This window comes from Rana temporaria, chromosome 9, assembly GCF_905171775.1.
Source record: "Rana temporaria chromosome 9, aRanTem1.1, whole genome shotgun sequence".
Classification (NCBI taxonomy): domain Eukaryota; kingdom Metazoa; phylum Chordata; class Amphibia; order Anura; family Ranidae; genus Rana; species Rana temporaria.
In genome coordinates this window covers 122,697,314-122,723,018 of record NC_053497.1, presented here as the reverse complement: position 1 = coordinate 122,723,018, position 25,705 = coordinate 122,697,314, and the positions used below count along the sequence as shown (strand labels likewise).

General features: G+C 42.1%; 1 protein-coding gene across 5 annotated transcripts in view; it reads right to left on the bottom strand.

Annotated features, from left to right (window-relative positions):
• ZNF618 (zinc finger protein 618) overlaps positions 1-25,705 on the bottom strand; it is a 204,872-nt gene that overhangs the window by 59,515 nt on the left and 119,652 nt on the right. For 3 of the 5 annotated variants that reach the window (XM_040324381.1, XM_040324376.1, XM_040324377.1), the window contains exons 6-7: positions 11,203-11,292; positions 359-436 (exon numbers count right to left, since the gene is read on the bottom strand). The exons of 1 other annotated variant lie outside the window; for it this stretch is intronic. In XM_040324381.1, the coding sequence (XP_040180315.1) occupies positions 359-436; positions 11,203-11,292 (168 nt within the window). The remainder of the gene's footprint in view (positions 1-358; positions 437-11,202; positions 11,293-25,705) is intronic. One more of the 5 variants, XM_040324378.1, reaches the window with a different exon arrangement.

Below are 25,705 nucleotides of genomic sequence, written 5' to 3'. Positions count from 1 at the left end.
GTGCATCTTTGTGGATCTGCCCCATAATTTAGCCAATGTGCAAGTGTGTAGAATGGACAGGCTCCCAGCTACAGACATACACTCGCATATCAAAAAATACAAATATATTTTTAAGGTCAATCAATCTGTATATCCTTAGCCGGCTGTGTTTTCACATATAATAATATGTCCCTCTAAAGTTATGTACAGTATATGCTATGCTTTCTAATAATGCTTTTTATTTTTATGCTGTTTAGTAATGTATTTTAAGTAAAATAAAATGTCCCTCTAAAATACAAAAAAAAAAAAAAGGAAAATAAACACAAATCAGGGTATGGTGGGAAAAATATAGTAGAAATCCCACTTTTCTGAAACATACTTGGACCAAGTTTGATAAATGGTTCAAGGTCCTCTTCTTTTCCGTCGCCTGATATAACCATCATATGGATATAGGTGTCTAAAAAAACAGAATGATATAAAAAAGAAAAAAATAGAACTATATAAAATGTGTCAAATATGTTCTGAAAAAAAAAATAACAGATATGAACACATGAAAAAAGAAAATAAATGAAAAAGAAAACTGCCGCCAATGACAGGGCGCGCCCCTGAGGTTGAAGTGACCCCGTCACACTTTTTTCTTCCCCGAGTTAAATGCTTTAACAGATGGGTTAAAAATATTGTAATAAGGCCAAGGGTGCTCAGAGTGTAAGATGCCATTTTCTAAATGATAAGCCTTCAGCAATTATTAGTATTTTTTGCCAAATCCCCCAAAACATTATACAATCTCTTTTTACTAAGTTAGGCCTGAATTTTTTTTTTTAGAACGATGAGCCCTGAGATAAAATGCTGTTGCCCACTGCAATAAATCAGAGTTCAGCTTTCATGCACTAAACTGCAACAGTGAAAATTTTATTTTCACTGGTTCTCATAGGCAGCCGACTCAGTCTTCACAAACCAAGTCCCCTGTTAACATGACCTCATCCATCCCATGTGCAGTGCAACTTGAAGCCACAAGATGGCAGTGGATGCCGAGATTGTATGGCAGCAAGGCATCACAATGCTGAGCCTTAGCAGCTATGTTGCCCATAGCAATTAGACATCCTAATTTATGATTTTATAGCTTTTAGAAAAGGAACAGTGAATCGGACTGGTTGTGATGGCCAACAAGAGTTGTCGTTTTTTCAGACGCTTTCAGAAGGCACAGTATTTCTGTGGTAAACTAGTTGTTCCTTAAACATAATCAAAACAGCACACACGAAAACTGTTTAAATACTAATCAAAAAAAAAATAAAAAATAAAAGAATAATCAAATTAATATAACTGCCCACCTGTAATGCACATCCTCCATTGAAAGACTTGGGTTTAAAGCTTTAAATAACTATAATTTTACAAGCTTAATTAAAAAATTTAGGAAATATCAACAAAAAAATACAAATAAATAAATGTACCCTTTAAATCTAATTAATAACTGGGGAGGGAAGGAGAACAAAGTGGTATACTTTGCCACTATGACAAACAAGCACCAGTAAAGTGTTGCATATACCTAATAATATCATCCCCATAACAAAAAAAAAATATTATTAAAACTATACATGTATGCCACATACATTGATGGGAAAAAAAAGTATTTGATCCCCTATTGATTTTGCACCTTTGCCCACTGACAAAGAAATGATCAGTCTATAATTGTAATTAATGATAGGTTTATTTTACCAGTGAGAGAGTAACAACAAAAATGTCCAAAAAATGCATTAAAAAAAGTTATAAATTGATTTGCATTTTAACCCCTATCAATCAGCAAGGTTTTTGGCTCCCAGGTGTCTTCTTAAAGGGAGTGCTCCTAATCTCAGCTTGTTATCTGTATAAGAAACCTTTCCACAGAAGCAATCAGATTGTCCAAGGATGTCAGGGACAAGATTGTAGACCTACACAAGGCTGGAATGGACTACAAGACCATCGCCAAGCAGTTTGGTTAGAGGGTGACAACAGTTGGTGCGATTATTCGCAAATGGAAGAAACACAAAATAATTGTCTACCTTAGTCAGTCTGGGGCTCCATGCAAGATCTCATCTCGTTGAGTTTCAATGATCATGAGAACGGTGAGGAATCGGCCCAAAACTACACGGAATAATCTTGCCAATGATCTCAAGGCAGCTGGGACGATAGTCACCAAGAAAACAATTGGTAACACTCTGTCTTTGCAGATGACAGTAAGCTATGCAGTGGAATAACGTCCTAACAGGATGTCACCAGTTTACAAGCCGACCTCAATGCTCTGTCTAATTGGGCAACTATGTGGCAGATGAGGTTTAATGTTGATAAATGTAAAATTATGCACTTGGGGGCTAAGAATATGCATGCATCATACATACTAGGGGGGGTACAACTGGGGGGATCTGTAGTGGAGAAGGATCTGGGGGTTTTGGAAGATCATAAGCCCAATGATGGCATGCAATGCCAATCTGTGGTTTCCAAAGCGAGCAAAGTCCTTTCTTGTATTAGGAGAGGTATGGACTCCAGAGAGAGAGAGAGAGAGAGAGAGAGAGAGAGAGAGAGAGAGAATTTTACCCCTGTTCAAATCATTAGTAAGACCTCATCTGGATTATGCAGTTCAGTTTTGGGCACCAGTTCCCAAAAAGGATATCGGGGAACTGGAGAAAGTGCAGAGAAGGGCAACCAAACTGATGAGAGGCATGGAGGAGCTCAGCTATGAGGAAAGATTAGAGGAACTGAATTTATTCACTCTTGAGAAGAGGAGAATAAGGGGGGATATGATCAACATGTACAAATATAAAGGGGTCCATATAGTGAACTTGGTGTTGAGTTATTCACTTTACGGTCAACACAAAAGACAAGGGGGCACTCTTTACATCTAGAGGAAAAGAGATTTCATCTCCAAATACGGAAAGGTTTCTTCACAGAAAGAGCTGTGAAAATGTGAAATATACTCTACTGGTGGTTCTGGCCAGCTCAGTAAAGTGCTTTAGGAAAGGCCTGGATACTTTCCTAAATGTACATAATATAACTGAGTACCAAGATTTATAGGTAAAGTTGATCCAGGGAAAATCCGATTGCCTCTTGGGAGATCAGGAAGGATTTTTTTCCCCTGCTGTAGCAAATTGGATCATGCTCTGCTGTTTTTTTTGCCTTCCTCTGGATCAACTGTGGGTATAGAATTGGGTATATGGGATTGTACGATATTTTTTTCTTTTTTTTTTATGGTTGAACTGGATGGACTTGTGTCATTTTTCAACCTGACTAACTATGCAACGCCGTGAAGGACTGAAATCCTGCAGCGCCCGCAAGAGCCCGTCTGAAGTCTGCTAATGAACATCTAAATGATTCAGAGGAAAACTGGGTGGAAGTGTTGTGGTCAGATGAGACCAAAATCAAGCTTTTTGGCATCAACTCAACTCGCTGTGTTTGGAGGAGGAGGAATGCTGCCCGTGACCCCAAGAACACCATTCCTATCGTCAAACATGGAAGTGGAAAAATTATGCTTTGGGGGTATTTTTCTGCAAAGGGGACCAGACAACTTCACCGCATAATAGGGATGATGGACGAGGCCATGTCCCGTCAAATCTTGGGTGAGAACGTCCTTCCCTCAGCCAGGGCAATGAAAATGGTTCGTGGATGGGTATTCCGGCATCACAATGACCCATAAAAAACATGGCCAAGGCAACAAAGGAGTGCCTCAAGAAGAAGCACATTAAGGTCCTGGAGTGGCCTAGCAAGTTTCCAGACCTTCATCCCATAGAAAATATGTGGAGGGAGCTGAAGGTTACAGTTGCCAAACATCAGCCTTGAAACCTTAATGACTTGGAGAGAATCTGCAAAGAGAAGTGGGACAAAATCCCTCCTGAGATATGTGCAAACCTGGTGGTCAACTACAAGAAACATCTGGACCTCTGTGATTGCCAACAAGGATTTGGCTCCAAGTACTAAGTCATGTTTTGCAAAGGGATCAAATACTGATTTAACTTATTAAAATGCAAATCAATCTATAATTTTTTTTTAAATGGGTTTTTCTGGATATTTTCATTGTCTAGTATTCCTGTCTCTCACTGTTGAAATAAACCTACCATTAAAACTATAGACTGATCATTTCTTTGTCAGTGGGCAAATGTACAAAATCAGCAGGGGGGATCATATACTTTTTTCCCTCACTGTATGTCCTGGACAAAAAAAAAAAAAAAAAAAAGATATAAAGTTATAAAAACACCAGTAAGTTTAGATGTAGAATGCTGTAGTTTTTAAGCATTTTTTAGCTTTTTTTTTTTAACTCAACTATACTCCCACAAAAGCTTATGCAAACGCACATAAACAGCAAACATGGACACATAAGATAACATGCTGCAGAGTTTACTGGCTGCAGAAAAAAACACCCAAAGCCAAAAACAGCAGCTGTAAAAACATCCAGTGTGCATGAGGCCTTATACCAAATTATTTATCCAGTGGGAGAAAAGCTATATATAAATTGTTTATTACTAAAGAACACCTAGGCCCATTTATTATCTAGGTGCTTTACATTGTTACAGGTGACAGCTGTAAGAGAAGGGAGTTTGAGAAACGTGGCTTAAGACTAGCTTTTATCTGAGAGTTGTCTCCATTAAAGCTTTGACAAAGAATAAAGTGTAACTCCACTTTTGTTGAGAAAAAAACATTCCCCTTTGGGTGACCTATGTACTTTAAAATCCTTTTACAAACTTTGTTGCAGATTCCTACCTTTTTTTATTCTGAAGAAATCCCTGTTTGTTCCTTTGTGCCCCTATGCTCAGTGAGTCTAATGAGAGTGGTGTCATGATTATCAACCAGCTGCTGCAGCTGTAGGGCTCTATTGAGGAAAACTGCTGGGCCTACACCCCTTTAGACGTGATTTCCTATCGGGAGTATCTTGCCAAAAATACAATCTTTGTTGCAGGGGATGCCAAAAATCTGACTTGTATCTTAGTGTAGACTTCTGGGAAAATCGGTGAGCCAATCACACAGGAAGCAGGAAATGGTGTTTCTGGGGGGCATTCTGTGCACATAATGTAAAGTATGGTAGCTGCGCTGTGGGGGAGGGAAGGGGAAGGGGAAGTGAAAGGGAATGGGAAGTGAAGGGATCGTGGGTGAACTAAACAGTGAAAGAAAAAGGGTATCTGATGATACTAAAATAAACAATACAGATGAAAGTGAACAAACACCTTTAATCCTGTAAAGGTTTAACAGTGAAAATACATAGTAAAATTGCCACTTCATATACAAACACCGAAACTAGTATAAAATAAGTGGAAAAAAGTGCAAAACTGTCAAAAATCACACATGTGATAAAGTCCACGAGTGCCGAACTCGCATCCCCCTCAGAGTGTCAGCTATACAGGTAGGAGTGTAGTCTGATCCTCATACGTTCCAAATGGCAAGGCTCAATGTAGAGAGAGACCATAGCGTGACGAAGTCCTTCGCGGGTTTCCTTTATCTCCTTCACGGGTTCCTCACACACCTGCCGCACACAATGCGCACACTCACGCACTCCTCCTGAGACTCTGTCACGCTATGGTCTCTCTTTCACTCTTCTTAATGCTCCAATGATACATTGAGCCTTGCCATTTGGACGCATGAGGATCAGATTACACTCCTACCTGTATAGCTGACACTCTGAGGGGGATACGAGTTCGGCACTCGTGGATTTATGCCCGCTGTCCTTTCATTCATGTGAGTGTATTTTCTCATATCGCTACCCGTTTGAGGTACCCTCACAGTGTCATGCTATATGCATTGCATATATCTTCTCTTTTCCATGACACACATTGGTCGCTGAGAGCTATCTTAGGAGTCAGGAGTTCACCAGCCTATTCATCCAGCTGCGATCAGTATCTCCGTTAGCTGTTTGGACAAACAGCCGTGAGGTGAGCTGCTAGCACACTCAGAGGTGTCATCACTGAAGATTTCATTTTTGCATGTTGCATCTTGGGTGGAGGTGTTTCATCTAGACACTGTTCCGTGGAGGAATTACTGGATTTCTAGATCTGACCTTTATTTATGGACAGGAGTTTATCACATGTGTGATTTTTGACAGTTTTGCACTTTTTTCCACTTATTTTATACTAGTTTCGGTGTTTGTATATGTAGTAGCAATTTTACTATGTATTTTAACTGTTAAACATTTACAGGATTAAAGGTGTTTGTTCACTTTCATCTGTATTGTTTATTTTTCCAAAAGTTAATAGTGTGTTGTATAGCACTCTGGGCTACCTGCAGCATCTAGCTTACATAAGCTTCATCTGTCATTTTGTATCATACAGTTTTATATTGTTTCACATTGCTTCACACTGTGCACTTACATCTAGCTCATCAGAGCACCGAATTCTGACCGGTGCATCTCTGTATGGGGGTGGTTTCAGTTCAAGGGGTTGGTGCTGTGATTATTCTGGGTGATCTTTGCCTGCAGCTGGGATATGTGTTTCACAAGAATTTTCCAGTAATCCAAATGTGCAGGCTCACATAAGATCCAATACTTTCAAGCAACTGGATAAAGCTTTTGCAACTGTGACTAGGAATCTAAAACAACAGCACAGTGGCTAAGTGGTTAGCACTTCCACATAGCAGTACTAGGGTCATCAGTTTGAATCCCAACCACGCCACTACCTGCCTGGAGTTTGCATGTTCTCCCTGTGTCTACGTGGGTTTCCTCTAGGTACACTGGTTTCTTCCCACACTTCGAAGACACGTTGGTAGGTTAACTGGCTCCTGTCTAAATTGGCCTTAGTATGTGTATGTATGAATGTGAGTTAAGGACCTTAGGTTGTAAGCTCCTTGAGGGCAGTGACTGATGTGAATGTATAATATATATGTGTAAAGCGCTGCATAAAAATTTACGGCACTATATAAGTACCTGTAATAAAGATGGCCATGTATGTTACAATCTCTTGTTTCAGCCAACTGCTCTTATACTTTCATTGCTATAATAATTTTGCCCTTTCTAAAAACCTTACCACCTAAAACTAAAGTTGTTTTCCACAACCAACTATTAAGCCCACATTTTAAGGGTATATCAGATGCTGACTGATGGCTGGAATTTGACTTTGGTTGATGCAAAAGGCTGTTTTGCAACATGCAACCTAACATTAGTAGAAATGACCAGCTAGATTTACCATCAGTCTGCAGGCACACAAGCCTATAGTAAATTCTAACCATGACATTTCCAGAACTGTCAGTCAAAGGACCAAGTACCTTTCTACCTCTTTCAGATTTGTATGTACAGGTACTCTTTGATAAAATGTTAAAATGATAAAATGTTACAAAATGTGCCATAGCGGCATTGAGTGGTTCGCAGTAACCCCAGGAGGAAAAATTTGGTGAATGTGTTTTTTTGGGAGAGAGGTGGAATGCAACATAACATTTTGTTATTTCAATAATCCTCCCTGGAAACACCAGATTCCATAAAAACATTCAAAATTGTATACTTGTATAAAAATGTTTAATAATGTACAAAACATTGAGTGATTTTAATTCCAGAAGTAACCTATACAGCTACTGGATTCTCTGATAGATGGCCATCTTCAGTGTTTCCAGTTTGCAACAACTGTGCTAAAAATAATTCAGCTTAATTTACTAATCCCCTCTGTTGATAGCCATGTTCCTTTGGAAGTTCAATAGCTGGTATAGAACCATATTCCAAGAATACAGAGTGAGACCCTAACTGTATCACAGGTACATGAACTCATCTTCTAAAAAGTCAGAGATCACAAGTATCCCATGTTGATAATACACATAAAATCTACTTTTAATATTGGAAGAACTTAAGCACAGGTATATTCAAGTACAGCTGCTGCCTACACACCACAGATGGCCATTAGGTTCACCTACATTCAAGAGAACATGGCCTATCAGTTTACTAGAAACCCATGATGGTGCCGAGATAAATTATACTTTATCATCATAACAGGCTGCATTATCAAAATGGCTTCCAATGATTTTGCGTGTCGGTTATGTCATTTCCTGACTGGACCGATTACTTTAATTATCAGAATGGCTCTCTCTACACTCTTGGTTGGTAAGGCGTTTGGTTACAATAACATTCTCAAAATGTTTAAAATGGTTTTCATTATGTAGCTCACAGATGCCTGTGGTTCCCAAGTAACTGAAAGGCTGCATTCTCAAAATACTTCCTCTTTAGCCTACCTACTGAATGCAAATTACATTTTCATAATGGGATCCTCAGATTGGGAGCAACTGATGCCCTAAGCAAAGCACAACAATGCTGCCCCTCCTGGTCCCTCCATTGCTTAACTGACAAGACAAAACATTAGGCCTCAATAATTACTGAAAGTGAAAAAAAATTTTTTTTTTAAATGTATAAACCTTTTTCAGTTTTCTTCCAGGTTAGCCCCAAGCCACACCTTACTATGGCCAGCTAGAAAATCTAGGAAACAGATGCCTGATGCTGAAAAGCCCACAAAACACTAGAAATATCTGGTGAAATATTTTTCCGACCGGAAGGAATGGAACCTCATCTTTTTAAAATGGAACTTATGCGTACATCCATGCTTAGGACCATCTTTGCCTGCACGTTGTCACATTCATATCTATTGGGATGCACAGACACAGCCACTGGTCCCAATTTGATAGGTGCGAATACATGTCCCAGAATTCATACTGTCTGCTCTCTCCAAAGAATGAGAGGCACGCGGTCTTTGGAAAAGAATGATTAGGGGCCCAAACCTGACCTTTGATAGCTCTCCAGGCCAAATGCTGGTTCTAGGCCAGACTGGAGAAACAACATAATTTGTCCTACAGAGTATCCAGGTGATTTAGGAGAAGCCTTTGCCCAAAAATCATGTCTTCCTGGACCAGTTTGTGAAATAAAGAGAAGGACCATCAATTCACCCCTTCATCTTGATCCAGCAGAGCTTCAGCAATGGGAAAGACGCAGATCAGGTTGAACTGATCCCATGGAGTCACCAGAGCATTCATCACAAAGGCAGAAGGATCCTTGGTTCTGGCAACAAATCTGTCCAGTTTATTGTTAAACCTAGACACCAGACGGTCCTTGACCGGCGTCCCCCATCTGTAACAGAGAGCTTGAAACACCTTAGACTGAAGGAATCATTCTAGATCAGATGTTGCTGACTGAGGAAGTTCACCTGTCAATTTACCACGCTTGGGTTAAGCACAGCAGTCAGAGCTGGAATGTGCCCAAATGAGGACCAGGTCAGATTCTTTCTTCAGCTGCACAACTTCTGTTGCCCCCCCAATGGTTGATATAAGCCACGGCTGTGGCATTGTCCAAAATAATTTTGGTCGAGATATCTGCAACAGCAGGTTGCATGGTAGGTCCTTGTGAGAGAATAAGGCTTAAAAGAGGGCCTCTAACCTCCTGTTCACAAGCTCTGGCAGAGACTTCCTCCGCCAGGGTCGTTAGGTCTTGTTAAGACAAGACATGGTTGAGTTCACTGGAACAGCCCACCATTTCATGAACCCCCCTGTAAATAAGGGATTGCCAAGCCATAACTTTTGAAGGGGATTATTTTTAGGGGTGGGACCAGTCACTTTATAACATAGGATGTTAGAGTGAGTAAATTTAGGAAGGTTTTTGCAGGCCAATGCATATTTACTGAGCCGAGGCTAGTGACCTATGCCAGGCTAATGCATTATGCTCTAGGGAAAAGTATGCGTGCACTGTGTCAGTATAGACTTTCTGTACTGGACGAGGTACTATCTACATCCTCTTCTTTAAGAAGTGCAGAAGCAGTCAAAGGAGATTCATATATGCACTGTGAGAAAGAGAATAAGACGACCCCCCTTATGTCTCCAAGAGGGTTGAAAGCCTGCCTATGAATTCAGACACAGTGGACTGTAAACTTCTCCCTGAACAAAGAAACTTAAAAAAGGAGGGGGGCATCCCAGAAAAAGCTAAAGAGGTCTCAGAGGAGGGAAGTGACTCAAACTAGAAATTAGGTCCTTTAGGGAAAATGTTGCAGGTCCCCCCTAAACCAATTGCAGAGCGTGAATTGGCATGGCCCACTGACCCACCTTTCTTGCATCTGTTATCTGCAAAGTATAGTGAGAGATATGCCACTAATGGTCCCAACAACCATTGCTGCAGGGCTGGAAGGGTTAACTCGTCTATGACCAGTCACTGTAGGCAGTACACATCTATGCAAATCCGAAGGATTGCTGTGCTGTTTGCAGGTAAAGAGGAAGGGAGCAGAGTACCTGGGCTGTGTGTCGTGTACTGGAAAATGGGATGTGCAAGCACAGTATGCCCAATGGGAAAGAAGCCATCATAGGTGGTAGTTCTCCTTATCTGTAAGCCAGGGGCTTGAGGAAAAAAGGTGTGAATTTTTAAAAAGTAGCATAACTGAACTGCTCCCACTGCTGACATTGAATGTATAGCTGCCAGTGCTCAACATGTTAACCCTTCAGGAACCTAAGTGACAGCACACTGGGTTCCAACCAGGGGCCTGACTTACCACCAATGTCTGTGGTTTCTCCCAGTCAGTCAAGGGGAATTTGGAGAACCAAGTCAGTCCCATTCGTAGCTCTCCCAGAGGTGATACCCCTTAAGAGGTCTTTAGGGACAGGTTTTACCAGAAGATGGATTAAGTCACTGCACTTGTGCTGCACCCTGAGGCTACCTCATCACATTGTATGCCCACCAAGGTAAGCATCAAATGTGGTCTAAGCAATATAACAGGCTAGCCTCTAATTCAGTTTTTGGCAGGGTCTAGGTAGATTCCACCAAAGATCAGCTAAGGAGCTGATCTAAAAGTTGCATTGGCTATGTAGCGGCAAATAAATCTTGCTAGATAAGCATAGAGAAGATGTTCATTCACCTAAGGACATTAGAAAAAAACTGGGGCTTACTGGGAGTTGGATGAATGTTATAGGGTTGTCCTAATAGCTTTGCTTGCCCAACCATCTGAAGGCAGCTGCTAAACACAATGGTCTAAGATTTAAAGTGTCTGTGTCAGACTCTGCCTTCAAGAGTTATAACTGCAGGGAGTGTAGGCAACAGGTGCACTCTGATAACCTATGACAACAAAGCTAATCCAATTTAGTACTCTACTAAATGGAAAGGTTTGAGCTTTGAATTAAAGATCATTTTGTATGTACAATCGCTTTTTTACGATTAAATGGTGATCTTTTAAAAAACAATATGGAGTCACGTACACCCTGGGCTACCATGAAATGTCTAAATCATATTTCCTACCTCTGAGCCGTGGAGGTGTGAATACTTACCGTCCACTGCATGCAAGTCCCTGTGCTCTTGAAAACAGCTGTAATATTTGTACTTTTTGCCACAGATGTCACACGTGTAGCGAAAATTGTCTGCAAGAATGAAAATATGTATGCTAGCACGTTCAGATGAATGATTGGACACGAGCACATTGACAAGCAAGACAGCAACACAGCATGTGAGAGGCGGATGGCATTAAACAGTCTGTGGGAATCATTGCACAAGGGGGTCCTAGCTCTGTAGGGGAGGAAACTAAGGGGGATTTAAATTACACTGAGAACCCGTCAAAGACAGCTCAAAACCATGTTATAATTATTTCAACTGCTAGAATTAATAACTGACCCCTGTATAGCATCATATAAATGGTCTGTACATGAAAATATTAAAGAACCAGAATCCTGCAACCACTATTATAGAAAAAGTGAGTGTTATTCAGCATATGGGCATTCTTGAACAGTGGTGGATCTTCAAATACATCATCGTCCCAGGGAACCCATTAAGTGTGCTATTATTATAGCATTGTGCAAATTAGGGTTGTCCCGATACCACTTTTTTAGGACCGAGTACAAGTACCGATACTTTTTTCATGTACTCGCCGATACCGATTACCAATACTTTTTTTTAATGCCATGTGACAGTTTGACTGATGGGCACTGATAGGTGGCACTGACTGATGGGGACTAATAGATCGCACTGACTGATGGGCACTGATAGGTGGCACCTATGGGCACTGACAGGTGGCTGGCACTAATGGGCAGCACTGACAGGTGGCACTGATGGCACGGATAGGTGGCACTTTTGGGCACTGACAGGTGGCTGGCACTGATAGGCGGCAGTTATGGGCACTGATGGGTGGCTGGCACTGTTAGATGGCACTGACAGGTGTCTGGCACTAAAATGCTATGCTACAGCGCCCATCTTGGTACATCCTGCACTCGGCATCAGTAAGTATCAGGAGACATCTTGTTACACTCAGCTCGAACTATATGGGCTGGGTGTAACAAGATGTCAGCTGCTGGCTTACTGTAGCCAAGTGCAGGGTGTGCCAAGATGAGCGTCGGGATGTCCAAGCTGACGGCGATCGCTCCGCCCACTGAGGCCGCCCGCCCACTCCGCCTGACAACGCCCACCCTCCCACCCGCCCACTGCGGTAGCCCGATCCGTCTACTGACGCCACCCACCCTCTCCGCCCACTGAGTTGGCTCGCCGCCGACCAAGTTATGGGTCAGGCATCGGGAGCATTTGTGCGCGTTCAAGTACTCACACAAATGCTCGGTATCGGTCCCAATACCGATACTAGTATCGGCATCGAGTAACCCTAGTGCAAATGTTGTGGATCGCAAGTGTCTACGTGCCATTGACAGCATTTCAAATCCACATGTCTGTGTGTAATTGCTCTGTGACCTCAAGTGTGTGTCTTTATTCTGAGGTCCTCTTTAAATATGCCTCTAGTGTCAGTGGATGATGGTGTTAGAATGAAACCCAAAAGTGCTGCACCAATCTCATATATAAGTAAAAATTCAGTGAGAAAATCTGTGTCTCCAGAGAGACATCCAGCAGTGAGAAAAACCAGTCAGCAGAAACGCTTACCAGAATCCAATAAACCCCCCCATATATGAGTGGTCATATTAGCTACAGAAATTCTGGATATCATGATGGATTATATTCATGATGTATTCTTATAATACCTTCCTACATGTCTATTAGATACACAAGCTCCTGAAGAAGCGAATCAACACACGCAACACGTTGAGCGATTTTCTCTGAGCAACCTCCGAATACGACTCAACCTCTCCATGTATCCAAACAATTGGGTTTATATCATTCTACGTGCTTCAAATCTTTGCGCTCATTACATGTGGTGTATTAGAGGTGTTATGAGAATCCTTGAGGTCACTCAACTTTGTTTTTTAATGTGTTTGTATACAATGGTTTTAACTTCATCCAATTAAAAACTGAAATTTTTTACTAAATATATCCGTGTTTACACAAAGTCCATATCTTTATTCTAATTTCTTCTTAGCTACGGAACCGTCGCCCTGGTATACAGGGTATACACCATTCCTCTCAGTATGAGACCATGCTACAGGGAGACAAAATGTAAAGGAAACTGCCTCCATAATATAGTTTTAAATATGAAATGATTTTATTAAAAAAGTGCAAATTAGAAAAAATCACCACCGCTCATCAACATAAAACGTACAAGCAAGAAAGCCCCAGTCCGCTATGTGTGAGGACTTCCTCACGCATAGTGGACAGCGGACTAGGACTTTCTTGCTTGTATTTTTTATATTCAAGAGTGGTACCAAATTCTTGTAAATGTGTGCACTTTGACTTGGTAATAAAACAATTTAATTGTAATGCTATACTATGGAGGCTGCTTCCATTTACATTTGGGGGGGGGGGGGATTTACTGAAACTGGAGTATGTAAAGTCTCTGGATAGAAACCAATCAACTTCCAGGTTTTATTGCCAAAGCCTAATTGACCAAGCTGAAGTTAAACACTGATTGGCTACCATAAACAGCTGCACCAGGTTCCCAGGGCAACAGGTCCACAGCTTTTATGACAACTCATATATTGGGGGGGACTTCCCCCGCCAGAACACACTCATCATCGCTGGCAGCCTATGTCTGCCAGCATTGATCTTTGTTGGACTTACGAACAAGCTCTCGGAACGAAACTCGTTCGTAGGTAGGGGACTTACTGTATACGAGTTTGGCACAGCACTTTGTGGCTTCATTTTTATATATTTGGTATCAGAATTTTTTGGGCTAGCGGCTTCTCACACTTTGTTATTTATACAGCGTAGACCTAAGTGCAGATCTAGGGCCGGCCCATGGATGGTTTGAATCTCGGCCAGTTTAGCAGGAACTGGCCAAGATTTGAACTGTGTGTGGGCAGGCTGAATGTACCAAGTTGATCAATCGATTATCATTAGCGGCTACTATAATCACGGTCTTCTCTAGGTGGGGGCACCCGGGAGCAGACAATTGCTCGGCAGGAGGGATACCCCTGTCAGCACTGCCTGTGTTGATGGGGGAATTGGGAAAATGTATTTCTTGCAACCCGTAGTTCGCACCATCTATGGCCTGCTTAAAGGCACTTTATGTGATTGTTTCAGAAAAACAATTGTCAATCTGCTATTGCTTTGGAATCCCAAGCATCAATGTGCTATTGTTCTGAGACCAAAAGTCCATGTACCATTATTCTGAGATACCAAGAGTCATTTTTAAACTGTTCGTACTACTACTACTACTGTGTTGCTACTCTAGAACCCTAATGCCTAGTACACACGTGCTGTTTTTCCGTCGGATAAAAAAACCAAGACGGTTTTCCCAACAGAATTCATCTCAGGCAGCCTTGTATACACACGTTTAGACAAAAGTCCGTCCATCCAAAGCGCGGTGACGTACAACACGTACGATGGCACTATAAAGGTGAAGTTAAATTCCAACACTTTGGGCTGCTTTTGCTGATCCCCGTTTTGGTAAAAGTTTGGTAAGAGTCGATTCGCGCTTTTCAGTCTTCGTGCTTTTCAGTCCGTTACAGCGTGATGAATGTGCTATCTACATTACGAACGCTTGTTTTACCAGAAATAGGCGTCCCGTCTCATACTTGATTCTGAGAATGCACGGTTTTCTGCCCGTCGAAAAACCATACAGACGAACGGATTTCCCGCTCAGATTTTTGGCCTGGCGGGGGAAAAAAAAAGAGATCCTGATCTCTTTTTTTGTCCGGCAGTTTTCCAGTTGGAAAAACTGCGATGGAGCATACACACGGCCGGGATTCACGACCAAAAGCTCTCATAGCGGTTTTCCCGAAAAAACGGTCGTGTATACAAGGCACAAGAGGTCGATTTACTAAAATTGGACAGTGCAAAATCTGGAGTAGCCCAGGGTAGAAACCAGCGTCCATGTTTTATGGTCAAAGCTTAATTAAACAAGCTTAGGCCCAGATTCACAGAGAGCGGGCGCACATTACGCCGCTGTAGCGCAAACATTGTACGCTACGCCAACGCAGCACAGAGAGGCAAGCATGGAATACACCAAGCCAGGCGTATGCCGGCGTAGGTGGAAGTGGGCGTGAGCCATGCAAATGATGGGCCGAGCGCCAGAAAGATACGTACCACGAACTGCGCATGCAAAGAGACGTGGGCGCATCCCCCTGCGCATGCTCACAACCACGTCGGAACAACTGCCTAAACTACGCCGGATCACTGCGTACGGCGTGAACGTAACCTACGCCCAGCCAGACACGTCCAACGTAAAATACGCCGGCTTGTGTTCCCTGGTGCAGACCTTTGTATGTCTGCTGCTGGGTTACACCTCCTTTATGGGGAATAACTTTATGCCGGACGTACAACTTACACACACTGCGTCGGGCGCACGTATGTTGATGATTTGCCGTATTTCACTAATTTGCATATTTGAATGGCTAATCAATGGGAGCGCCACCATGCGTCCAGCCTAAATGTGCGCCCACCCTACGCCGGCAAGTTACGTCGGCGGGATGAAGCCTGTTTTTAGGCCCATCTTAGTTTGTGGGTCCGGCGCACAGATAGGACGGCACACATTTGCACTTACGTCGGCGTATCTTGTTCTACATCGGCGTAAGTGCTTTGTGAATCTGGACCTATGATTATTAACAGATTGGCTACCATGCACAGCTGCACCAGATTTTGCACTCTCCAGTTTTAGTAAATCAACCCCTATGTGTCAATGTACAATTGTGTCATTGCGCTGAATTGTAAGGGCCTGTCCCACTCCAATATATATTTTTTTAAAGGGCTGCATATTGTTAAATAGAGAACCAGACTCTCCCTTTTCACTAAATGGTAGTTGATCATGCACCCGTTCAAATTATTGACTGGCTGCTCTGGTGGAACAGAGACACTTTTACGAATGAGGCCCAGTCTTTTGCGTCTATTTGGTCCCACACTATTTAGGTAAGCCTGATAGCAAAATGTAGTAACCAAAGATCAGTGCCTAAGCTTGTTTTTCTTGAAGTGCTTAAGACCTCAAGGGTGTAAATTTAAAAGATAGAAAAAGGAACAGCCAGTTGGGCTTTTGCTTTGCATGGTAGAGCCTCACCACCATCCTCCACTGCAGCGGTGATATGTTTTTAAACTCAGTTATTTGTTGTTTCTTGAAACCCTAGAGTTTAAATAAGTCACGTGCTTCTATTCTCAACCATCAGGTAGATGTTAGAGGCAATGCCCAGACTGAATCTCCAAAAGCATACATATAAAATGGAATGCATAAAACATACAAAACTAACACATCAGGATAAGCACACATGAAGAAGTAGTGGACATGGATAGTCATGACACAGAGATGGTCAGTCCAGCCAATGACAGCCTTGCAATGAAAGCATTCTACATCAGCTTTGATCTCTGCGCTGTCTTATTACAAATGCCTAGTAATGTTCCAAGTGGATGTAGCATAGCAGCACAGGACACGTCTTCATTTTACAAGAAAAGAGCCATATTATGTGTTATCCTAACTTTCAAAAAGTCAAAAAATCCTTGCCAAATGGTGCGTGGGCAGCAGCGATACTGTGGGGGAATTCCAAAAAATCTAGGCCTCTTTTGTTAAAGGCTCTGAAACAAAGAACAGTCTGTATTGCCTCATAGCAGCCAATCAGACCTGACCTGTAAAGTGGCGTTGGATAATGACATTTGAATAGACAGTTGTGGGGAATAAAGCAATCTTGATAACACAAAAATAACTGGTCAGTATTTAAGAAGGGTCAGTTAAATATTTTGCATTAATGTCTTTTGTAATTGGGCTTTTAATTTGGATTTAGCACCATGATCCACATAGACAGACATTGTCATTCTCACTCAAAAGAACACAGATACCAGCCATTGCAGCCTTACAGACATATAAGGCTAGCCATATAAGACTAGCCAGCAGGAAATGGGTGAGATTCGAACTGTATGTGGGAAGGCGGAATGTACCAAGTTGAATGAGCGATCAACTTGGGTACAACCAGCCTGTTGGATTCACTTGGATTAGCCGCTAGCAAAAAATCACTGTCTTCTACTATCTTAGCCTGCATTTGAGAGGACAGGCAGTTGAAAATCCCCACTCCAGGATCAATGTATATATATATATATATATATATATATATATATATATATATATATATATATATATATATATATATATATATATATATATATATATATATATATATATACATATACATACACACATATATATACATACACACACACACACAAATCATTAGTAAGACTGCATCTGGAATATGTAGTTCAGTTTTGGCCACCAGTTCTCAAAAAGGATATCAGGGAACTGGAGAAAGTGCAGAGAAGGGCAACCAAACTGATAAGAGGCATGGAGGAGCTCAGCTATGAGGAAAGATTAGAGGAACTGAATCTATTCTATCTTGAGAAGAGGAGAATAAAGGGGGATATGATCAACATGTACAAATATATAAGGGGTCCATTTAGTGAACTTGGTGTTGAGTTAGTCACTTTACGGTCAACACTGAGGACAAGGGGACACTCTTTACGTCTAGAGGAAAAGAGATTTCATCTCCAAATACGGAAAGGTTTCTTCACAGTAAGAGCTGTGAAAATGTGGAATAGACGTTCTCCAGTGGTGATTCTGGCAAGCTAAGTAGATTGCTTTAAGAAAGGCCTGGATACTTTCCTAAATGTACATAATATAACTGAGTACTAACATTTATAGGTAAAGTTTATCCAGGGAAAATCCGATTGTCTCTTGGGGGTACAGGAAGGAATTTTTTCCCCCTGCTGTAGCAAATTGGAGCATGCTCTGCTGGGGTTTTTTGCCTTCCTCTGGATCATGTGTGGGTATAGAATCGGGTATATGGGATTATACAATATTTTTTATTTTATTCTTTTTTTTATGGTTGAACTAGATGGACTTGTGTCTTTTTTCAACCTGACTAACTATGTAATATTATATATATATATATATATATATATATATATATATATATATATATATATATATATATATATATATATATATATATATATAAAATAAACTTTAAAAAAAAATGCCTGATTTTAATCACCTCAATCCACAGTGAGACCACAGCCCTTTACTGCATGTGTCACTTGGACACGTTCTACTTGATGATCACTGGGGGGAGGGGGGCCCTCTCAGAGAGAAGAGAACCAATGTCATTTCAGGGGGACGGCAGGGAACCAGTGGTCTCGGGACTATTGCAGCACTGGATTAGCGGTCCCCTGCATCAGAATCAGTGGCGGTAAAATACCTGGTTGTGGGAATTAGGTGAGTGTTTCTGGCTTCACATGATAAGGGGGCAAAAAGGACCATTGGCAAAGGTTGGGAAGGAGGGGAAGTAAAAAAAAATTTCATCCAAGAGTGGCGCTTTATAGACAAACTCCAGGTTTTGTTTTCACTTCAAATAGATTTTTTATTTTTTTGCCAAGCTGGCCAAAACGAGCTATTTACCTTACTACATTGTTGTATCAGCTACATACTGTACAGTATATATAGCACTGTGTTCTGATAGTGGTATGAGGACTTTTCCAATCTGTTGACTTAACTAAATTGAATCAGACTAAGGCCCCGTACACACGAGAGGATTTATCCGCAGATACGGTCCAGCGGACCGTTTCCACGGATAAATCATCTCAAAGATTTCCGCTGATTTCGATGGGATGGAGTGTACACACCATCGCATTGAAATCCGCGCGGAAATCCTCTGCCGATGACGTGTCGCGCCGTCGCCGCGATTATGACGCGGCGACGGGCGCGACGCTGTCATATAAGGAATTCCACGCATGCGTCAATTCATTACGACGCGTGCGGGGAATCCCTTTGGACGAATGGATCCGGTAAGTCTGTACAGACGAGCGGATCCATCCGTTGGAATGGATTCCAGCAGATGGATTTGTTGTGCAGCACAGCAAATATCCGATCTGCTGGAATCCATCCCAGAGGAGATTTCTCCGTGGAAACAGATCCGCTGGCGTGTACACACCATAGGATCTATCCGCAGAAACCCATTTGCTGGGATTTATCTGCGGATGGATTCTATCGTGTGTACGGGGCCTAAGGGCTTTGTAGACATTCACAGGAAGCCTTGTAATTTTAATCAATGAATACAGGCTTCCTCTGATTGGATAATCGTTGCGAATCGTGACATCAATTGCCTACCTCTCCACCTTGGCCAATCAATTCATAAAAATACCCGGCTTCCTGTGAATGGCTAAGGAGCACCCAGCGCAACTCAATTTTATTCCAACAGTGGATCAGAAATCCCTATAATTAACTATTCAAAGCAGAACTTCACTCTCTCTGTGTCAAAAATATTTTATTGAGTACAAAGGTGTAATACAAATTACAGGGAATACATTAAATACATCGAAAATAGAGAAGCTCGAGTATTCTTATCCCAATATGTAAATATACAAAGTAAATATTTGTGGACAAAGTATGGTATACTAGTCGCTAATGACATTAAGATTATTAAGTTTAGAGGTTTTATGTAGTTATTAGTAACTACTGACATATATATTGTCCTCTGTGAAGCCAAGAGTTATTAACAATACAAAGGGAGCTTCAAAAGCATAATAGTAAAATAGCAAATAACAGAGAAAAATGAAAAAAGAAATAAATAACAATAACTATAAGAAAATAGAGTGGAGAAAAAAGAGAGAGTACTGGAACCATAAGGGGGGTCCGCGCGGGCGAGCCAAGAGCCACCGCTCCAAACCAAGAGATGTTGAACAATGGCATATATAACTCACTGATTCAGCTACCATGGCAGTAGTACTCTATTGTCCAAAGTTGGCATAATATATGCAATCCAGGACTGCCACATCCTCTCAAACTTGGGGATCATGTCCAATTCAATAGCAGCCATCTTGGCTTGGGTCATGGTATAATTCATCTTAGCTATAGGTTCATGTAAGACCAATTTAGGCGATTTCCAAGATTTTGCTAGTGTCTGTTTGGCTGCTGTGAAGAACTGCACCAGCAATTTGAATTGAGTATGTGAATTAGAGTCTGGTTTTAAGTTGAGTAGTGCCCTTGCAGGATCAGAAAGGATTGTTTTCCCTAGTAATTTGGTTACAATTTTAAATATACCTTTCCAATATGTTTGTGCTTTAGGAGATGACCACCAAATATGAAGATATATGCCCAAATCTGTGCCCAAATATTGTGGCGGATAGTTCTGCACATATTTGGCTACTCTGGCTGGTACCAGGTGCTACCTAGTCAGTACCTTGTAGTTGGCTTCACTAGCTATTATGTTGGGGGAAGCTGTTTTAGTTGTTGACCATATTTGGTTCCATTCTGAAATCTCTAGTGTACGTTCCAAGTCCTCCTCCCACTTTCCGACATAAGATGGTTTATCTCTACAGGAATGGATCAGCATATGCGAATATATAGTGGATATTGCACCTCTGGCATGGGGGCCTTTTTGACATATGCCTTCGAAACTGGACAGTTGTATCAGTGAAGTTGTAGTGTTCAAATGAGGTGTAAAAAAGTTTTTAATTTGTAAATATCTAACAACTCCTATTGCGGAAGACCATATTTTTCATATAGAGATGGGAAGGTGATAAATGACGAGGCATGCATAAATTTGTATATATATAAGACAACCCTGGATGCCCATTCTTTAAGGGATTTAGGGGATATCCATGCAGGATAGATAGCTGGGTTTTTATAAAATGACAGTAAAGGGTTATGTAGGGATTGAAGTGAATTATTTGTCTTGAATCTATCCCAAAGGGAAATTAAATGTTTATTTATAGGGTTTCTTAGTTTTTTACAGTCTTTGGGTGACATCCATAATAAGTTCGATATTGGGAAAGGATCACATTCAATGGCTTCTATAGACACCCATAACGGGGTTTCTTGGTATGCCTGGTATTTAGTAAGACTAGCTATGTGTGCTGCCTTATAGTAATAGGCAAAATTAGGGCATCCTAAACCACCGTTAATTTTGGGGAGATAGAGTGTATGCGTTTGTATTCGTGGTTTGGAGCATCCCCATATAAATTACAGTGATTTTCTTTGTATTATTCGCAGATCATAAGCTGGAATGGAAATTGGTAAGACTCTAAATAAATATAATTGTTTCGGTAATAATGTCATTTTGACAGCGTTTAATCTTCCAAACCACAATAGCGGGAGATAGAACCATGATTTCATCAGATTTGATAACTGTTTCAGAATTGGGGGATAATTAAGTGAGAAGAAGTCCAATAAGGATGATGTGAGATGTATCCCTAAATATGGAATCGATTTGCTATTCCATGTGAAAGTGAGCCCAATTTTTGCAGATCTCAATTCCAATTCTGACAGGGATATATTTAGTGCTAAACATTGTTTAGGATTTATGGATAGACCAGTAAATTCTGCGAATTTACTGAGTATGGGGACGAGATTTGGGCCAGATACTTGGGGTGATGAAAGAAATAAGAGGATATCATCTGCAAATAGACAAAGTTTGTGCTGATATCCACCAAGTTTAATACCAGTTATAGTGAGGTCAGATCTAATCTTTTGTGCCAATGGTTCAATGAGTAGGGCAAATAATAAGGGGGATAAAGGACATCCTTGACGTGTGCCTCTCTCTATGATAAAAGGGTCCGATTTATATCCTGCATACTTAACGTGTGCTTTAGGTTTGTTGTATAAAGCCATAACCCAGTTGGTGAAGTTCAGGCCAAAGCCCCATTTCTGCAGGGTATAATTCAGGTAGGGCCATGAGGCTTTTTTAATATCCAATGAGAGGAAGCAGGTTGGAAATCTGTGTGTCTTAGCAATATGAGCCAAGAGGACTGCTCTGCGAACGTTGTCCCCCGCTTGGCTCCCAGTTGATGGTGGCTTCACATGTGGACTCTCTGATCAGAAGTGCATTCTTTGATCAAAAGTGCGAGTTAAAAACCAGGATTTGGCTATCATTTACTTCTGCTTGCAGATTTGTTTTTTCCCCTCTTTTTCTCTGACACTTTTTAAACAGCTTTTTTTTCTTTTTCCTTTCTGCTAATTAAGGGGAGGGTTTAATTGTTCACAGGTGTGTGTTTGTTCACAGGTCTTCACAGGTGAGTATTAAAGTGGCTGTACAAGCTCCCAGAGGAGCTGGCTCCCAGTTGATGGTGGCTTCACATGTGGACTCTCTGATCAGAAGTGCATTCTTTGATCAAAAGTGCAAGTTAAAAACCAGGAGTTTGAAACAGGAGGTAAGACAGGAGTCTTCATTATTTTTTTCATTCACTGATCCAGAACAAGCTTGCAGCTAATAAAGTTGGAACTCTTGCTATATAGATTCAGCGGTGCAGCAGACGCTCTCATCTTAGTCTGCTCACCCCAGGGATAGTGAGAGCAGGACGCTCTCAAACGAGTCGGCTCTCCCCAGGGATAGTGCAGCCAGGCAGGGTCCACCACACCCCCCTAGCCAATTGATCCAGGGTTGCACCGATCGCCGTTAAGGGGTCAGGAAGGAATTTTTTCCCCCGATCGCTGCAGATTGGCACAGCACGCCGGGGGTTTTTCGCCTTCCTCTGGACCAATCGGGGAGAGAAGACTCAACGAGTGACGGCTCACTTGGACAGTCTTCCACCCATCACGTCCGGCGTCTCGCGGCTCTTCCCGCATCCGCGCCAGACCAGGCCTCATTCGCGGCCGCCGCAATTAGGAAAGACTGATGACAATGTGACTGGCGACAATGGCTAATCTGCGATACTCTGCGCACTCTATTCGGGGTCTGAGACAATTCGCAACAGCATTACCAGCCGTCACCAAAAAGGCCTTAAAAATAGAGCAACTTTTGAGATTCGATCGACGATCGACCATCAAAAATTTTAACTATTTAACCCAGTTCGAGCACATATCATGTGCTTTGATCAACACAAGATCGGCAGTAAAACACCGATTAGAAATCCACGATTTCTTACTACAAAACGATCTAGACTGCCTCTTTATTACAGAAAGCTGGCTCTCAGACGACTGCAACACCATTCTCGGAGAATTGGTGCCAGAAAACTATCGCATTATAACGGAAAACAGAATAGGGCAAAGAGGAGGAGGCCTGGCGGTGATCCACAAGAATCGCATTACAATCACTAAGCCAGCCCTTCAAAATCCTCTTCCATTCATGGAAACCCTTACTCTTCAACTTCAAACTTCCCCCCAGGAGACTGTTCACATTCTCCTTTGCTATAGGCCACCTGGGCCAAAATCGCAGTTTTTGCCATCATTAACGGAGTTTATATCCACTTATACCCTTAACAGCAAACACCTTTTGCTGCTCGGGGACTTTAATCTGTGGGCCAACTCCGCACAGGATCCCATTGCGGACGCCTGCATTGATCACCTGGAGGGATTAGGGCTACAGCAACTTATATGCGGGCCAACACATGCTTCAGGTCACACACTCGACCTAATTTTCAGACAAAATCTGAAAATAAGCATTTTAGAAAATGAACCATTGCCATGGACAGACCACCATGCAATTAATTTCATAATCTCCAAAATTCCCCCAGTGATAAAAGCACCCAAGCCGGTGACAATACACTGGGCTAGATCTCAGAAGAAGCTCCATTCGGAACTCTTCAAATCTACCTTGGGAAACAGAATCAAAACAATCCATCCACATCAAACAGCCGCAGATACACTGGACGCCATAAACGCAGCCCTGCTACAGTCAGCCGATTTAGTAGCACCGAAACGCAAAGCCTGCATTCGAAAAAGAAAGTCCGGCTGGTTCAACAACCAGCTGTCGCTTCTGAAGCAAGAGCGCAGAAGGGCGGAAGCCGCCTGGAAAAGAAGTCCTGCAGAGGATAACCTCATCATCTACAAGGCAATAACAACACGATATCATAAAGAAATCTTCAAAGCCAAGAAACATCATTTTTCTTTGGCGATTAACAGCGCCCTAAACCGCCCCCGCGAACTCTTCAAGATGGTCACCCAGACCATGAACCCAGGATGTCTTGAAGTCCCCAACTCAGACACCCAAGAGTTCTGCAATGAACTATCGGATTTCTTCATCAACAAAATTGAAAGAATCCGGGAAAGCATCATGCAAAACAATACCCCCCTCAACCCCACCGTCAATCAACCACAAAACACCCACAGAAACGCTCTACAATCAACAAAGTTCACTCTGGAACCGATCTCCATCGATACCACAAAAAATATCATTGGTGCTTTGCGGAACAGCACATCGCCCAATGATATCATCCCCACCAAACTGCTGAAGGAATGTGCCGACATCCTGGCACCACCCATCACACAGCTTATAAACCAGTCATTTAAGGAAGGCACAGTGCCATCCCTGTTGAAAGAGGGCACAATCCAGCCCATCTTGAAAAAACCTAACCTGGATCCCAAGGACCCAACTCACCGCCGTCCCATAACAGGCCTTAATGTTCTCTCCAAGATAATGGAGAAAGTAGTGGTACAACAGCTGCAACAGCATCTAGATACCCACAATCTACTGGATCCATTACAATCAGGCTTCCGTCCCGGACACGGGACAGAAACGGCCTTACTCAAAATATGGGACGATGCCCTCGAGGCCGCAGACGAAGGAGAATCTTGTCTCCTGGTTCTGCTGGACCTAAGCGCAGCCTTTGACACGGTAGACCACAAACTGTTACTGATGCGACTAGCCAAGGTAGCAGAAGTCGCAGAAGGTGATTTACCATGGTTTTCTTCCTTTCTTGAAAACCGATCACAAACAGTTAAATTGGGTTGTTTCACGTCGGAAAAGCGCACGGTGTCATGTGGAGTCCCCCAAGGATCCCCCCTGTCACCGGTGCTTTTCAACATCTATCTTCGCCCTCTCTTTGATATTATCAGTAGCCAAGAACTACTCTATCACTCTTATGCAGACGATACGCAACTGTATTTTCGCATCTGCAACAAAAAGGATCATCATCTCAGTTTAGAGAAATGTCTCTCTTTGATAGAAAACTGGATGACTAAGAGTTATCTTAAACTCAACAGTTCAAAAACAGAACTCCTTATGTTTCACGCCAGCCGAAAGAGTCAACTGGCAACAACCTGGACACCCCCGCCCATTCTGGGCCAAATCATCACCCCTAGCTCCAAAGTCAAAAGTCTCGGGGTCATCTTCGACACCTTCATGACAATGGACGCACAAATAGGGTCAGTAGTCAGCGGAGCGCACCATCTGTTGCGCCTACTACGCAGACTTATTCCATTTATCCCCAAAGAAGACGTAGCAGTCGTGGTGGGAACAATCGTGAATTCCAGACTGGACTATGCAAATGCCCTTTACCTCGGACTCCCAAAGTACCAAATCTCTCGTCTGCAAGTCGTACAGAATACGGCCGCCAGACTTGTGACTGGGAAAAAAAAATGGGAATCAATCTCACCTTCGTTGAGAACCCTTCACTGGCTGCCAGTAAAAGACAGAATTGCATTTAAAGCACTCTGCCTGACACATAAGTGCATCCATGGGAAGGCTCCGCAATATCTTTGCGACAAGATAGAAC